The following is an 18,139-nucleotide window of genomic DNA, read 5'->3' on the forward strand; positions in this document are numbered from 1 at the left end:
TCCGTTGGCATTTCCCGCACATTAATTCTGAGCAATTGAAAAGCAGTTTAGGAAATACGTTCAATAACATCTGGCCAATGAGTGATGTGGATTTTGTCACATGACTGCATTTTGGTTCTTTCAACTGGTTCGGACCAAAGCATAACCGTATGGGATGTGTTGTGAAAAGGACCCCAAAACAGCATAACAATGCTATAATGTATCATGTTGCCCTTGGTCCGTACCAAATGAACAGAACCACATGTGAAAGCATGCTTACAATGCCTGAAATGCTTAGTTTAGTAAGTATTGAAAATGCTTGACAATGCTAGTACAGTGTGTGTGTTTTTAGTTAAATCTGGATCAGTATCAATGTAGCCTGGATTTTTAGCTCTGGAGGCTTTTTTTGGTACTTGTTACAGTTGTGCAAACGACTCTGTATGTCTAGTCATTTCTTAGATGCAAGAATTTGTGTGTTTTCTGTGATAGTTTCATAGATGTAAGTGAATGGTTTGCATGTACTGTACTTGAGCGAGTAACATTAGATCTATTTGCTCTATTGGGACACTTTTCATTGGTCATCTCAATGGCAAAAAGTGTCCCAAATGACCTGAGTTGACCCGTGTTTGAGCATTTTTGAGCCCACACACACAATACTTCCTCTACTTAACATGTATGCGAGTGCTTCATGTTTGTTTGTATGTATGAGTGAAGTTTTATTTAAGCCCTATTCATGCTGGATCATATTTGTAAATTCTTTCATCATAAACATCAAAGTGCATATTTGATGCAATTATAGGAGATACATTTCGAAGCTTTATTTGTTTATAACGGGATTTTTTTGTACCTGTAGTGGAGGTTAGAGCTGCATGATTCTGGCTAAAATGAGAATCACGATATAAAAAAAAAAGTCCAGTTTTTCTCCCAATTCTGTAGATGTAAAATAAAGGTTAATATAAATGTGCTATTCTTATTTTTATTTCTCAAACATGTAGTAAAATAACAATAATAATATTATATGTAGTCTACTGTTGGTTAAAATGCTCAATTTTAAAAAGAATTAATTAGAATTATTATGTTTGAGACATATGCTTGCAATCTGTCATTGACAACATTATTAGACCATTTTTTTGTACTGGTAAAGTCAGACTTTTGTCATTATCAGATGCCCTCTTGCATAATATTCAACATTATATAGGCTAGAGAAGTTATACTGACACTGTTAAACATTTATTCTCATGTACAACACTTTGTGTTGGCTATGAAAGACATATTAAATGCTTGTCGTAATCATTACTATAAAATGTGATATGATTATTTTAATGATGTGCATGCTTTTGGTTTAATTTTCACTGCTAAGTGCGGTTCATGCTTCCCGCGCGGCTCCCAAATGATCGTGCTGTGCCCTGAACTGAATGTTATTTACAGCTTTATTCTCTGTTCTTCACAGCCTATGCAGTTTCTGTTCTCTAAAGTAGACATCATTGACAGGCGCGAGCCCGCCTTCTCTGTGGTCAGCTCACGTCACGTGTGACCGCGAATACGTCATTAAATATACCTTATAAATGCAGTACAGTATGCGACACTTTTAACACTATTTGGAGGTGTAAAAGCATGTAAAACAACTTGAAAACTTGTGCGGCCGCCTTTGCTTTTCTCCTGACCTTGAAAATATAATTGGCAGAATCGAAGAAATGCTGAACTAAGATCTGCACAATTTAGTTCCAACCCTGCTCCAACACACTTACCTATAGGTTTTAAACAAGCCTGAAGGACTAGTTTGATCAGGTGTGTTTAATTAGAGTTGGAACAAAACCATGCAGTGCTGCGGCCCTCCAGAAGCTGGAATTGACACCTGGGGTCTAGGGGGTCGAATTGAGATTGTGATCTTTTTTCGATTAATCGTACAGCTAGTGGAGATTTTAACTTTTATATGTGCGTTTCAAAAATAAATGTATGCTTCTTGACTTGATGTTAAAAAAAACACTAGGTTGCCAGGTTTTGCAATAAAATTAGCACAATGGGGAATTAAATATAGCCCAAAAAATATTTTACACTATGAAAAAATTACAGAACACATAAAAAAAATCCATAATCTTACGCAGGGGTGTCAAAATGAATTGTTTCTTCTGTACACAGCGATGCAGGCTGACCAGTGTAGGTTCACACCTCTAATTTTACGTTTTATTTCCGGCAGCTGTGGTGTTAGAAAAAAAAAAAAACTTAAAATAGCAACCGTTAAATTACAGAAATTTACTTGCATTTAGATATCTTTCTGCAATTCAACCTCTGTTATTTTACAGTAAGTTTCTGTAATTTAACTTCCATTATTTTACATTTTTTCAGCACCCCAGCTGCCGAAAATAAACCGTAAAATTACAGACTTTTTTTACCGTGTATATTAATGATTATATCGATTATTCATTCATTCTTTCATTTTCTTGTCGGTTTAGTCCCTTTATTAATCCGGGGTCGCCACAGGGGAATGAACCGCCAACTTATTCAGCAAGTTTTTACGCAGCGGATGCCCTTCCAGCCGCAACCCATCTCTGGGAAACATCCACACACACATTCACACACACACTATACGGACAATTTAGCTTACCCAATTCACCTGTACTGCATGTCTTTGGACTGGTGGGGAAACCGGAGCACCCAGAGGAAACCCATGTGAAGGCAGGGAGAACATGCAAACTCCACACAGAAACACCATCTGAGCCGAGGTTCGAACCAGCGACCTTCTTGCTGTGAGGGAACAGCACTACCTACTGCGCCACTGCCTCACCTATATAGATTATGTTGTTATTAAAAATTACTTAAACTACATTCAATTTAAAATATTAATTGGAATTGTAACAAACTTTCTAGGGGTGTCACAGTGGCTCAGTGGGTAGCACAATCGCAAGAAGTTTGCTGGTTCGACCCCTGGCTGGGCCAGTTAGCAGTTCTGTGTGTAGTTCAAAGACATGCTGTACAGGTGAATTGGCTGTAGTGTATGAGTGTGAATGCAAGTGTATATGGGTGTTTCCCAGTGTTGGGTTGCGGCTGGAAGGGCATCTATTGCGTAAAATATATGCTGGATAAGTTGGCTGTTCATTCCGCAATGGCGACCCCTGATTAATAAAGCCGAAAAGAATTTGAATGATGAACAAACTTTCTTCTGTAAATAGCATGTACTTTGCAGTTATTACTTATCAACAATCCTAGAGAGACTGCCAATCTGTTACCATAGAAACAAAAAACAGCGGCTCACAAAATGCTTCTGCACTTCACGAAATTGTGCTTCCTCTGTTTCATCATCCAAGCACAGTTGTTTTTTATCATGGGTAGAAAACAAATTTGGTTTATTATATAAATATAAATATTTATGAAACTAATTGATGTGGTATGTCAAACCTTCAACCCGAGTTAAGTGGTTAAAAGTAGCTCAATTCTGTTGAAATACTGGACATGGCAACCCTGGTTCATGGGCAGCCCATGAAGAGGATAGGTTTTCATTATGCAAATTCATTTCTGATCCAAATAGATCCAGTTTGGAAATGAAACAGCAATTCAACAATTCGATTCAATGGGTCAGAATCATGTCTTTCTTAAGAGATAATAACTTTGAGTAACACTTTATTTTGATGGTTCCTTTGTGGAATTTAAGTTACATTGCATCTACATGCCAACTAATTCTCACTAGATTGTAAGTAGACTGTTAGGTTGGGGTTGGGGTTAGTGTAAGTTGACATGAACTTGCAAAGTTTCAGTTAAATGTCTGTTGAAGGAGAAGTATCAACAGATTTTAAGCAGACAGTCTACTAATAGGACCTTTAAAATAAAGTGTTACCTGACTTTATCGTATACTTTGATCTTTAAAATTTGGCAGACCTTGTACATTTACAGAAAAAAGCCACTGCATGAAAGGTAATAGACCCTTTTTCACAAGATGGTGATGAACGCTCATTAGCATCTCATGTACATCCTCCAAAAAAAAAAAAACATTTCATTTATAAAGCTATACTTTATACTATATAATCACTTATGCGAGTTCTATGGACGCCGGGAGAGTAAGTTTGGTATTATTCTCTCTTATGGCTGCCATTCACACAATATTCTTCTCTTGAAAGTTTTCCAAAACACTATTGTGGAGTTTTTCTTTCATTATTTGACCAAATTTTGTTATTTGAATGCAAAAAAGTATTTGGGGTGGTATCAAATACATTCAGTATAATAATATGGAATGCTAATATGGTTAAGACGTGTCTGTAACTACATTAGTTGTGTATTTATCTAAAAATAGTTTTACACCTTAGAATGTTCATCAGTCAGTCAGAACGAAGCATTCATCAGTGCCATATTTATGTAAAATCCCATGTATGTGTATTTATACTCGTATGCATCAGATATATGAAATCAGCCATGCTGATACTAATATAAAACATTAGTAAAACATGACGCTAATATTTAACATTTAATATGTTCCTTCTTGCAAAAATCATGGGTCAAAATGTCACTTGTGTAAAACTGATGTACAAATAAAAAAGAAAACGCATATATAAAGTAGTGGTGGGCTGTTATTGGCATTAACGTTTTGCATTAACGTGAGACTCTTATCGCGCGATGAAAAAAATATCGCCGTTAATTTATTCTCAAAGTTGGGTTGGGGGCTGGGTGTATTCAATGCAAGCTATGGTGACTATCACCTTGATATTTTAGCGCAAATGTATACCTAACTGTTGAGCTGTCTGACAAAAAAATACCCTTTTGAATCAAATCAGCAGGATGCTTGATTTTAACTGCAGTTCGGCAGTGTCACTTTAACTCATGAACATTTCATTCATGCCCAGTGGCGTAGCGGACGGGCCCGCAGGGCACGCACCGCGGGGGGGCCCCGCGTGATTAGGGGGCCCCACGTCGTCGCGATTTTTAATAATTGAAAATCCAGGAACCGCAATAATCAAACTCTTGGGAACAACTGTGGCCGGAACCAAAGTTCACAGGTCTGTGTTCTCTGAATTCCGCTCAAGCGGTGGACTACTTCATTCTGATTGCTTGCCGCCGAACCGCGTCATAGCCAATGAAGACGCGCCGCTGTTTCTCGCCGCCGGTTCTCGTTAAAAAATGAATGACTTCTGGCTACTTTGACGCTCTCGCCACTTTCGGTTTGTGATAGCTCCTCAGTTTGTGAAGGATTCCCCGCGTTGTCACGCCACCCCGCCTCCTTTCCCCGCTCCTCAATTTGTGACATAGATATATACACTACATATCGCATAGGGACCCTGAGCATGCGTCAATAGCGTCGCCACATTGGTACAGTGCTCCCAGGACAAATGTCATTCAACCGCACTAGTCAGGACAGTGTTATTACGTGAAGATGCTCGACTTAAGCGCTGTCTACGAGTGTAGTAACGAGAAAACAAAGCACAAAGGCAGAACATTTCATAGGATTAAGTTTTTTACGTTTTTGTATGTTTTGAAATTTGTGCTAAACAGGTCACGTTATTGATAATAGCTATAGTCACTTACTGCATTCACCATAAGGCAAAGTAACACCAACTCGCACTAAACACTCGGTTTATGCTAGGTTTGTTGAATAAATCAGCAAACAATGCAAAAGAAATATGACAAAGAGATGCTGCACTGCCAGAAACTTGTTATTGTCGGCTAACGAACGAGTCGTTCATAACAGAGATTCATTCACAAATGAATCGCTTCCTCCGTCAGTAAGAGAAGTGAAAGCAGGACAGGAGCTGTGTTTCAGCACATGATTAGATCAAATTTAACAGGGAGAGTGAATAGTACATTTCCATACACACAAACACAAGCTTTTTGTCAGGAATGCCCGTGCGATAAGTGATCCATCAATGTAGAAAAGTGGTCAATTAAACATTTTCATAATTAAAAAAAATGCATACTAACATCCAGGAAAACTCCCGATCATAGATATATGTATATATATATATATATATATATATATATATATATATATGTATATATATATATATATATATATATATATATATATATATATATATATATATACACCCCCCCCCGCCCGCCCGGCTTATACTTGGGGGCCCCGTCGGTGATCCCTGCAGGGGGGCCTCCGCATTTTGCGCTACGCCACTGTTCATGCCGCCGTGACAAACTGGGGTATTAGATGCAAATAAGGAGTAAGGACTGCTGAGAGTGTTATAAAATTTAATAACGCACGCTAAATGGAAAGAAAAAACTTCCGCATTTCGCAATGTGTGTTTTTGTGTATGTGTGGTCCTTTACTGACAGCCGCGTGTGTGGATCTTGTCGGAAAATATGGCGAAAAATACTACATGATGGTGTTTACTGATCACAGTGTTTACTTCAATAATGTCACTAATGCATACTCCACATGTTTAATTCCATTTCTGTTTAGTTTAGTCATGTTTGGAGCTTATGTAGGCCTAGAGTTCAAAATTCATGTTTAACTGAATAAATTATCATATAAATGATCAAATATCATAGTAGAACAGTTTCTCAAGCAGTTAGTGATGCATTTTGGAAACAGGAGATGAGCCACTGGTCTAATGCGCCACCTGGCTTGAGAAACCCGTTATCGAAGACTTACTTTTAGTAATAATTTGGGTAGCACACATATTCTGAATGCCTTCGGCAAAATTCAAATAAGCAATTTTAATCTAGATTAATCTAGATTAATTTCAAGATTACAGTGAGATTAATCTAGATTAAAAAAATATACATTTTAATTAATAGGTTTTTTCTTGCAAAAACCAGGGGTCAAAAAGTCTGACTGATATGTGTTAAATTTATGCATAAATAAAAAAAAAAAAAAAAGTTATATAAAGTTCAATCTGAATGAAGGAATTATATATTTTGTAGATTAAAAAAAAAAAAAAAAAAACATTTCAAAATATTTAGAAAAACACTAATTTGTGTGACTCTACTTTTTTAATGCACAACAGAGGTTTAAAATTACCCATATTCATTCCTGATGTCATTTTTAAATTATTGCTAAATGTTTCTTTTTTAGATAATTGAAATAAAGGCAATAATAGAGAATAAATTTGGGTCATTTTAGACCCATATTGTGCATTAGAAGGATAGAGTCACAAAAATGGTTATTATTCAAAATGTAAGATAAAAAAATGTAAATAAGGATTTGTAGTGCTCAAGCTAATTGAGGAATTCTTGAAATACCAAGTGATTAATTTATGGCAAAGATATAGAAAAAATAGTTTAAGTCGGGTTACTTTGTACCATAGGTGTCCAAACTCAGTCCTGGAGGGCCGGTGTCCTGGAGAGTTTATCTCCAGCTTGTTTCAACACACTTGCCAGGAAGTTTCTAGTACATCTAGTGCGATCTTGGTTAGCTGGTTCAGATGTGTTTGATTAGGGTTGGAGCTAAACTCTCCTGAACCGAGTTTGTAATGTATACCCTTGCATTAGACCCATGTGGTGCATCGAAGGGGTTAAAAACAACACTCAAGCACCGTGTCCATTGCACTTCGCTCTCAATCCCTCTTCCTTCCTCCTGAAAGGCAGGTGTCTTCTCGAACTCCGCTGACCTTAACCTGTTGTTTTGAAATCGTAATTGTCGAAGCCGCTGGACTGTGAAACCATTTGGTGGTCCTGTAGAGAGTCTGCGCTTTGCGTTCAACACGTCTATCTTAATCAGCTCAGCCTTTGCCGAGTGTTGACCAAGCAGTAGCGGTCATCAGCTGCACACTGCTGTCTTTGCATTTCAATGGTTCAAGTGCTAATGCAAGGGAGGGTGGGTTTGCTGTTTTTGTGCATGTCAGTGTGGAGAGGGTGTAAAATATGATGAATAGCAATAAGCTCGTTCGGGCTCTGCAATCAGCAGCTGGTTAAAGCTGGAATCAAGACCGACGAACGGAGAATATAATGTATGAATAGACTACCTTTCGCCAAGCTTTGATTAAAGTTGTAGTGTCGCTGCATTTCAGAGACAATGCTTAGGCTTTTTTTAGGATTTTTGGATGATGAGATCTGATTGGCTCTCCGTTTTTGTTCTGATCTGAGTGAATTTTTGCGCCCTTGAGATGAGCTTCCTGTGAAAGGGAATCTTAAAGCAGGAGTCGCTGGTGATTCATCACTGTTCCCCAGTTCTATTACACATATAAAAATCCCCTTTCATCACATCTCTGTTGGCCCTTCAACGGAATCACACAAGATTAATTAATATTGTAAATCTGCTTTTATTGCCGTTTTAAACAGCTGGGTTCATAGAGCTGTACCTCAACACGTTCCTCTTTGATCAAACACAAAAAGAACGAGCGAAGGCGAGGAGTGAAGGCAAAGGCTTTTCTCTGTGATGTGAATTATGATTATGATAATGTGTGAGTCAGCTAATGTCTAGCCAGACTTTTGCACTTTCTGTTCTTTTTTCTCCAAAGCTTGCCGGTCATCGTGGTCACTCGAATTGAAGCTGTAAGCTTTGCCAGCATACTAAAAGTGTCAAAAATACACAGAACAGCATTTATGCCTGTCAGAGAAAGTGTTGAGAGGAGTTGGTCTCGGAGGGCATGAGAGAGAGATTTAGCTTCATAAATGGTTTGAGCAGCAATGAACACCTTTGGAGAAGTGAAAAGCTACCTTTTTTTTTTTGAAGAGCGATGTAGTAAAATGGCTTCAAGCACCTATTTTCTTTTAAAGATATGATTAGAAACTGAAATGAGAAATTAGTTGAAACTTGCCTGTTTTATCCCTTTTGATTTGTGCAAATTGTAGGTTTTCTGGGCACATTTTGAAAGTTCCAGTGAAAAGAGAAGTGAGAAGTTAGCTTTTATAAAGAAAGACATCATAAATGGTCTCAAAGAAAATACTATTTTCTTTAAAAAAAAAAAAAAAAAAAAAAAAAAAAAAAAGATTAGAACCAGAATGAGAAACTTGTTTTACTATACAGTGTATCCGGAAAGTATTAATAGCACTTCACTTTTTCCATATTTCTTTATGTTACAGCCTTATTCCAAAATGGATAAAATTCATTTATTGCCTCAAAGTTCTACACGCAATACCCCATAATTAAAATGTGAAAAAACGATTTTTTTAAATTGTTGCAAATTTTTTAACAATATAAAACCTGAAAAATCGCTTGTACAGAAGTATTCACAGCCTTTGCTCAATACTTTGTTGATGCACCTTTGGCAGCAATTACAGCCTCAAGTCTTTTTGAATATGATGCCACAAGCTTGGCACACCTGTCTTTGGGAATTTTTGTCCATTCCTCTTTGCAGTACCTCTCAAGCTCTATTAGGTTGGATGGGATGTGATGCTGTACAGCCATTTTCAGATCTCTCCAGAGATGTTCAATAGGATTAGATCTGGGCTCTGGCTGGGCCACTCAAGGACATTCACAAAGTTGTTGTGAAGCCACTCCATCAATATTTTGGCAGTGAGCTTTGTGTCATTGTCCTGCTGAAAGATGAACCGTTGCCCCAGTCCTGAGGTCAAGAGCACTCTGAAGCAGGTTTTCATTCAGGATATCTCTGTACATTGCTGCATTCATCTTTCCCTCTATCCTGGCTAGTCTTCCAGTTCCTGCTGCTGAAAAACATCCTGAGTAACCATCAGGTTAATGATCACCTTTCTGACTTAGGCGCTTCTCCCCCGATCACTCACTGGCCAGCTCTATAAAGAGTCCTGGTGGTTCCAAACATCTTCCAAATTTTTTTGCAACCTTCCCCAGCCTTCCCGAATGATCAGTGGAAACAAAATGTACCTGAGCTCAATTTAGTGCTTCACGGCAAAGTCTGTGAATACTTATGTACATGTGATTTTTCTGCTTTTTTTATTTGTAATAAAATTCCAGCAATTTAAAAAAAATTTTATTCACATTGTGATTGGTAATTATTATTATTTAATCCATTTTGGAATGAGGCTGTAACATAAAAACTATTGGAAAAAGTGAAGCGCTATGAATACTTTCCGAATGCACTTTATGTCTTGCTGCTTTCCAGTTTTGATCCATTTCTACTGTCTAAACAGTTCAGTTGCCTGGGCAAATTTTGACGGATCCAACATCAATTTTATTTTATAGGCAATGAGAAATTAGGTTTGATGTTTGTGTTCAGAGCGGTTGGATTAGATATCTGTTTTTTAAGTCACATTTAAGCCCCACCAAAACATGTTGTTCTAATCGAACCAGAATGTACAGGTTGTTCTTTTTGTGCCGTTCCAGTCAATAATGATTGAAGATTTAAGACTTAACAAAAGGACATATACAGTGTAAAATAGTGCACTGTAAATAATCCTGGGTTCCACACAATTGATTGGTGTAGGGACAACATAAAGAAATTAAGTTAATTTATCAGTTTTTTACAAATTTAAGTGGATTCAACATAAAATAGTCAAGTTGTCAAAATAACTCAAGAATTTTGTTGTTTCAGCTCATTTTGAAAAAGTAGTTTGAAGAAACAGCAAATGTTATTTTTTGAGTGTACACTACCTGACAAAAGTCTTGTTGTCGATCCCAGTTGTAAGAGCAACAAATAACTTCTAGTTGTTCATTTGGAAAAGTGTCAGAAGGTAGATTTGTCTAATGAATCATCTGTTGAACTGCATCCCAATCATCACAAATACTGCAGAAGACCTATTGGAACCCGCATAAACCCAAGATTCTCACAGAATCTTGAAGTTTGGTGAAAGAAAAATCGTGGTTTGGGGTTACATTCAGTATGGGGCATACAAGAAATCTGCAAAGTGAATGGCAACATCAACAGCCTGAGGTATCAAGACATTTGGGCTACCCATTACATTACAAACCACAGTAGAGGGTAAATTCTTCAGCAGGATTGCGCTCCTCATACTTCAGCCTCCACATCAAAGTTCAAGGTGCTCCAGGATTGGCCAGCTCAGTCCCCATACATGAACATCATTGAGCATGTCAGATGAAGGAGGCATTGTAAAAGTTTATAAGTGTAATTCTGCAGTAATTCTTTTAACCTTTCATTGAATAATTTTTATAAGATGAATTAGTTCATAATGCAGCATATGTTTTAATGAACTTAATAACCTTAAGAGTCTTTGTGCAAAGAAGTTTCAGGGTTGAATATTCAGGGCTAAATATTAATTTTCTTTGCATAAGCTGGCTGAGTGTGAATCCTTGAGTTCAAAAGTTGTTCTACAAAACAACCCAAATAAGTGTAATTCACAAACCATTCAGACCAAAGCCTGCTGGTCATCGTGGTCACCTGAATAGAAGCTGAAAGCTTTGCCAATGCACTAAAAGTGTCAAAAAATACCCAGTCCAGCATTTCTGCCTGTCAGAGAAACTGTTGAAGTGAGATGGTGTTGGAGGATGTGAATGAGAGAGATTTAGCCTCATAAAGCATTCATGCACACCTTTAGAAAAGTAAAAAGCTGCTATTTATATTGAGTGACACCTTAAAATGCCTGAAAGTGCATTTTTTCTTCATTTAAAAGCAAAATTAGAAACCAAAAATGAGAATGTTTATATCCCCTGGTCTGATGTTAAATAAGTTTGGTGATATTTGAAAAGATTTAGCATTTTTGTTGCACCATTTGCATAGTTAAAGTAATTAAACAATTGGTTTTCTGCTCGTATTCAGGAATAGATATTTATTTTAAAGAAATATTTCAGAAGGTAATGTTGTTCCAAATAAAAATGTCTTTCTGTTATTATGATATATACAGATTGTTCTTTTCCATGCAATTACAGTGAGTGATTACATGGGCTTTCAATCATCAAAATACATGAAAAAAACGATTACTTTTAGGACATGTTAGATTTGTGCGAGGCACAGGTAAAACTAAAGAGAGGGAAACATTAAGTCAGAGAATTAAACTCTGTCTTTTTTATGAATAAAAATTTTGAACCAATTTTGTGTGCATTCATTTAAAAGAATTCTGACTTTTAAAAAAAGTATTCATTCACAAATCAATCAGATGACTTTCTATATAGTTGAATAAAATTAGCCACTTATAGGACACAAATCAAACTAATTTTAGAGCCTGATTAAAAACTGCTTGGTTACTGTCCACCATTGGGTGCTGCAACCAATTGTGGACAGTAACTAAGCAGTTTTTATTCATTACTATTCTCACAGTCTAAAAAGTGATTTAAGCTAATATAGCTCATAATTTGGATAGGACAGTGGAGGTTGCAGACAGGAAAGTATTGGGAGCAGAGAGAGGGGAAGAGTCGGCAAAGGACCTTGAGCTGGGAATCGAACTCAAGTCGCTGTTAGCACCATGGCGCTATATGTCAGTGCACTTAACCACTAGGTTATTGGCGCCGACGATTATAGCTACTTTAATATTAACGGATTTGAGTAAACCTGCTGCCTTAAAAGCTACAAGTTGACTTTACTTATAAAAAGTGAGCAAACCAATTACCACTTGCAAAATTTAAGTTGACCCACCTTTTTATAATGAATTAATTTTTAAAATAAATTTGTATAATTATGCACATATATAATTACATTTTCCCTGTGATGGGTTGCAGCTGGAAGGGCATCTGCTGCGTAAAACATTTGCTGGATAAGTTGGCAGTTCATTCCCCTGTGGCGACCCCAGATTAATAAGGGATTAAGCTGAAAAGAAAGTAAATGAATTAATGAATATAATTTAATTAAAAATATTAGGTTGTACTTTGTCAGAGTATTCATATTTTAAGGAACCTTTACTTTTGCTGCATTCTCAAAAATTAATGTGTTCAGTTGATAACTTGCTTATTCAAACACCCCCTTCAAATGTTATCACTCGATTGAATGGGCATTTTAGTGAACATCAGCTGATAGATATGGGCCAATAGGGGCCTTCTGCCTACTAGTAAGTTTAGAAGGCTGTTATCATCCATCCACATGGTTAATCAGCTACTGTAATAGAGAAGACTCCAGATTCAGGTCTGTGTTTACAATACTGTGATGGTTGGGTTTAGGGTTATGGTTGGGGTAGGGGTAGATTTTAATAAAATACAATTAATGGCAAATTTAATAAATAATATGAATGATTCTCATGGTTAATCAGCTATACTAATAGAGAAGACTGTAGATCTGTTTTTATATTACTGTGATGGTTTGGGTAGGGGTAGACATTAATAAAGTACAATAAATAGGAAATTTAATAATTAATATAATCAGCTATACTAATAGATAAGAATCCATATCCAGATTTGATTGTGTCTGCTTCCTGAACTGTGCTAGAAAGGCTGTTCCAGAGTTTAAGTGCCAGATATGAGAAAGATCTACCACCTACAGTTGATTTTGATATTCTGGGAATAATCGATCTCCAGAATTAATTGAGCGTAGTGGACGTGAGGGGTTGTAATACATCAGGAGCAATAGTCTAACTGAGAGGTCATTAAAACATGAATAAGCTTTTCCACATCAGACATTGATAGCATATGTCAAAGTTTGGCAAAATTTTTAAGATAAAAAAAATGTAGTTTTATAGATGCTTGAATTCTGGCCTTCAAACCACAGGTTGCTATCAAAAATCACCCCCAAATTTTTGACTGAAGATGAGGACTGAACTAAGAATCCATTAAGGGTTAGACAGTGTTCTCGGTTTTTGCGTGTGAGGTTTTTGGGTCCAATAAGCAAGACCTCAGTTTTATTTGAATTTAGTAATAAGAAGTTATTAATCATCCAATAGATTATATCAGCTACACAATATGTTGATTTTGTAAATTCATTTTACAAATTATCCGGTAAAAAGGAGATATAAAGTTGTGTATCATCAGCATTAGGGTTGTAACAATATACCGGTATGACGGTTTACCACGATTTGAACGTGCACGATTATCATACCATGAACAATTGCATATCAACGGTTTTAACCCTTAAAGACCGAGACAGCCGCCCGCGGCTAAAAATAAGTATTGCTCTTAAATGTTTAATAACTTTTGATCCGCTGATCCGATTCATACAATTCAAAGATTGGCATAAAGAAGAGAATCTCAGCTTTCCAGTGCTGTATCACATAACATTACGCGGACTTTCAGAGGCTCCGGAATCAGTGCGGTTACGTCATCAACATTTGACAACGCTGATTTGACAAAGAAACGCTCGTCACTGTGTCTCCGGACAAATCAGACATGATACATTGATGCATTGTCCCTCCTCCATGCCCAGATTGGTTCAAGCTCGCTATATCACAACCAATAAGCATAGGTTGCGCTTTTGTTTGTGGACCAAGCTTTTTGAACAACACGGAATGAGAGATAGGCATACATTTATGCGCGGCTAAATAAAACGCAAAAAAAAAAGTTTTGCATGAAATAATTCTCATACTAAGTACTTTTGCATGCACAGCAGCACAGAAACATGACAAAACAGTGACACAGCAAAGACGAACTGCTGCTCTTGCTGTTTTCAAAAGACGCAAATGAAGATGCAGCTGTTTGTCTGCATTGCAGACAACCATATCCAAATCCATATCGATAGACAACCATATCCATGCTGGCACATAAAACCTAAGGATGTTCCATATTGAATCTAGTTTCGTTATGTAACTATTTATAGTATAGTAAATATTTATATCTATTTTTTACTGAGGATTTGCACCATGTTTATTTGGACTTTATTTGGACTTTGACACATTATTTATTATTTTCTTATTTTTATTTGTTCATTGTAAGTGGTGTTGTTTATAGTAACTAAAAATATATTATTTGGAAAAAGTCAAATTTGCTTCACTGTTCTATTATTTTGTAACATTTGTAACATACCGTATACCGTGAAACCGTCAAACCGTGGTATTGTTTTACACGATTATCATACCGTGAAAAATTCATACCGTTACAACCCTAATCAGCATAATAGTTAAAACTAACTAAAAAGCTAAATAACTAGCTGTTTTTTAATGATATCGCCTAGTGTGATTCTCGAGTTTCTTGATTCATATGATCTAGTCAGTAAAATTTTCCATTTGAAGACTTGCTGATTCAAGTGATCCAGTCAGAGTAAGTCTCCACTTATGGCCCATTTTCACTGAGTTGTACAGTACGGTTTGGTTCGGTACGCTTTTATGGCCATTTCCACTGTCAAAAGGCGTACCGAACTGTACCGTACCACTTTTTTGACACCCTTTCAAAAGGGTACCAAACACGGGAAAGGGTACCAAAAGATGGAGCTACAAACGCAGCTGAACGCTGATTGGTTACAGAAATACGTCACGAGCTAGTGTGGAGCTAGCCAGAATGAAAACAGACAAACCGCCATGTTTTAATACACAGCCGAGAGATTACAGTGTAATTAAAATACATATTACGAGCCATGGTCGACCTGAGCTCAAACAAACCTTGTCGTCGTCTTGATGAACAGCCACAAAGTCAAGAAGAAGAGGAGATTTTACCCTGTGCACGTAGTTTTTTACGAGCCAGTCTGAAGCGCGAGCGGTTTGCTTTCTTGCTGGCGCTCGGCACGTGTCTATATTTGAAATAACAAACTTCTTGAGCTCATGATAATAACGTGCGCTTGATTATTGACTTGCTTTTCCTGTCAGAAACTGACAAGCGTGAGAGTGACACGCGAAAAAACAAAGGAGAATCTGGAAAAAAGGAGCACGTTATTTTTTTCAGCAATCGTGAACAAACTGCCATGTTTAACTATTATCATCACCTTTTGGACTATTATAAACTCTAAATAATGGAATGACTCTCTAACAGAGGCTACACGTGCTGCTGAAGATTAAAGACACAGATGGGAGGTTTGCCCTGACTGGGCTATATTTTATGTTGTTTTTGAACCTAAATAAGGACTAAATGTATGCTGTGTGTAGTATTTCTGTAGTTCGTAACATATCGCAGACTGTAAGGATCTGTATGTGTTCATATATGTTGCATTTATTTACATATATATATATATATATATATATATATATATATATATATATATATATATATATATATAATTACAGACATTAGGCTATTTCGCACTGTCATTGATCTGCAGTTATAATCAACTCATGTTCATAGAAAAGTTAGTAATAAACATTTATGCACAAGTATTTGTGTTTAAAGCATCTGTTTTGTGAGAAGTGCTTCTCATATGATATGTGATAATTTCTTGAGCGAAAATGACGTTGAGGGAAACTTTCTGTCATACACCACGCCCACCTAAAGATTACCACTGCTACCCTTTTACTTACCGTACTGTACTAGTCAGTGGAAACGAGCCATTAAATATCCAGTTAAATCACAAATGGGACTCGAAATGATAATGAATGGGAGATCCTCAGAGCTTGAGTGCATGCAAGACTGATGGTTACCAATGCGGAATTTTATTATATAAATGAGGATTAATTATTGTAAATAAAAGTCATATTTAGGCATGACTGTCAGTTGTTTGTGAGCTAAAAAATGTTTGCATCTTCTCTTATATATCATAAACTAGATATACAGTTAAACTACACATTTACACATAGTTGTTTTATGCTTATATAATAGGTGTATTTTCTTCATTTGACTTGTTTGCACTCTTGATTTATCAGTATCAGCATATGAAAACTGCAGGGCAAAATACATAATAGTTAATCAATGAGAATTTTTTTTACCTTTAGTATTTAAGAAAATAAAAATCAGGTACTTTTTTATTATTCGGTTGTCTGTACTTTTACTCAAGTATTTGTTATGTGCATCTTGTCCACCACTGGCAACAACATGAGACGGAGAAAACAATTTTGGAGTAAATTGTTCCTTTAAATGTTGTTTCACTGAAAGTCATCCATGTTTATTTCCCTCTGTGATTGCCTTGGCAATGACTCTCAGACTGGTATACAGAAATGCACTCAAAGATGAGGTTATTTTAAGGGATGTCACATATTAATGTTTAAGTTTAAATATCAGAAATGCACTGTATATATCCTTGTTTTCACAACCATGCCTTCTGAAATGCGTGAATGTGTGTGTGTGTGTTTCCTCCGCAGGTCAGTTGGCAGTAGGCACATGTGAGATAGTGATGTTGAATAGAGACAGCAGTCAACCCAAGCGCACTATCGCCAGGCAGACGGCCCGCTGTGCCTGCCGGAGAGGACAGATCGCTGGCACCACACGAGCCCGACCAGCATGCGTGGACGGTGAGATGCAACCCACACATACTCACATCGTGTGCACGTACACACACACACACACACACACACAAACACATACACTCAGAGTACTGTGCAAAGTTCTTAGCCATCACCAGTTTTTACACAGCACTCTGTGTGTGTATATATAGATGTCACATTTTGTTTTGTATCCTGGTTTTGGGGTCATGATTTTGATGCAGGTTTGTTACAACAGGAATAAGCTACTAATCCTCAGTGCTTGCTCTTTTCTCTTGATTTTGAACACGCAGACGTGTTTCAATAAGCTACAAAACTGAAAAGCTTTGTGTGATGCAATAATACAAAATAAATAAATAATGAAAGCTAAAACTTGCATTCATTCAAGCCCAAAGGTATATATAACCCTGACAAATTCTGACTTAAAGTTTTGGATAAAATTTAAATAAAAGCTTAGAAAGATTTTTTTTCCATCACTACTGCATTTTCCCTGTCGGGCCAGTGGGAGCCAAGGATTTCATCAGGCCGGGTCAGGCCAATAGCCCGGGAGCATTAGACCGTTGCATTATCACGAAATGATTAAAATTGAGACAATCGAAACAAATTACTGTACATGTTACTGTACAAGATTATATTATATGTCTATATGCATAGACCTTTGTATTTTCATTTATTATATTCAATTACTCGCTGACCAACTGTTGGCATCGTGCATCGAGTGGTCTCGACACTGACAGAGGGATTACCATCCAACAGAGCGTACTATTTATAATATACTCTTTCACTCTTTTATTTTCACTTCAGCTTAGTCCCTTTTTAATCAGGGGTTGCCACAGTGGATAAACAGCCAACTTATCCAGCATATGTTTTATGCATCAGATGCTCTTTTCGCCGCAACCCATTACTGGGAAACACCCATTCACTCTCAATTACACACATACATAACGGACAATTTAGCTTAGCCAATTTACCCAAAAATCTAAATGATTCAATTCAGTGCAATTCACCTTTATTTTATAGCGCTTTTACAATGTAGATTGTGTCAAAGCAGCTTCACATAAAAGATTATAGTAAATTGAAACTGTGTCAGTTCTGTTTTCAGTGTTTAAGTTCATCATTTAAGTGTAAATGATAGCTGATTATCTTTTGG

The 18,139-nt window shown here is 36.8% G+C and overlaps 1 protein-coding gene across 2 annotated transcripts in view; it reads left to right on the plus strand.

Annotated features, from left to right (window-relative positions):
• Positions 1 to 18,139, plus strand: part of tafa5l (TAFA chemokine like family member 5, like) — a 144,212-nt gene that overhangs the window by 41,058 nt on the left and 85,015 nt on the right. For both annotated transcript variants that reach the window (XM_001343891.8, XM_073910085.1), the window contains exon 2: positions 16,870 to 17,019. In XM_001343891.8, coding sequence (XP_001343927.3) covers positions 16,870 to 17,019 — 150 coding nt within the window. The remainder of the gene's footprint in view (positions 1 to 16,869; positions 17,020 to 18,139) is intronic.

Source organism: Danio rerio, chromosome 8 (genome assembly GCF_049306965.1).
Source record: "Danio rerio strain Tuebingen ecotype United States chromosome 8, GRCz12tu, whole genome shotgun sequence".
Classification (NCBI taxonomy): domain Eukaryota; kingdom Metazoa; phylum Chordata; class Actinopteri; order Cypriniformes; family Danionidae; genus Danio; species Danio rerio.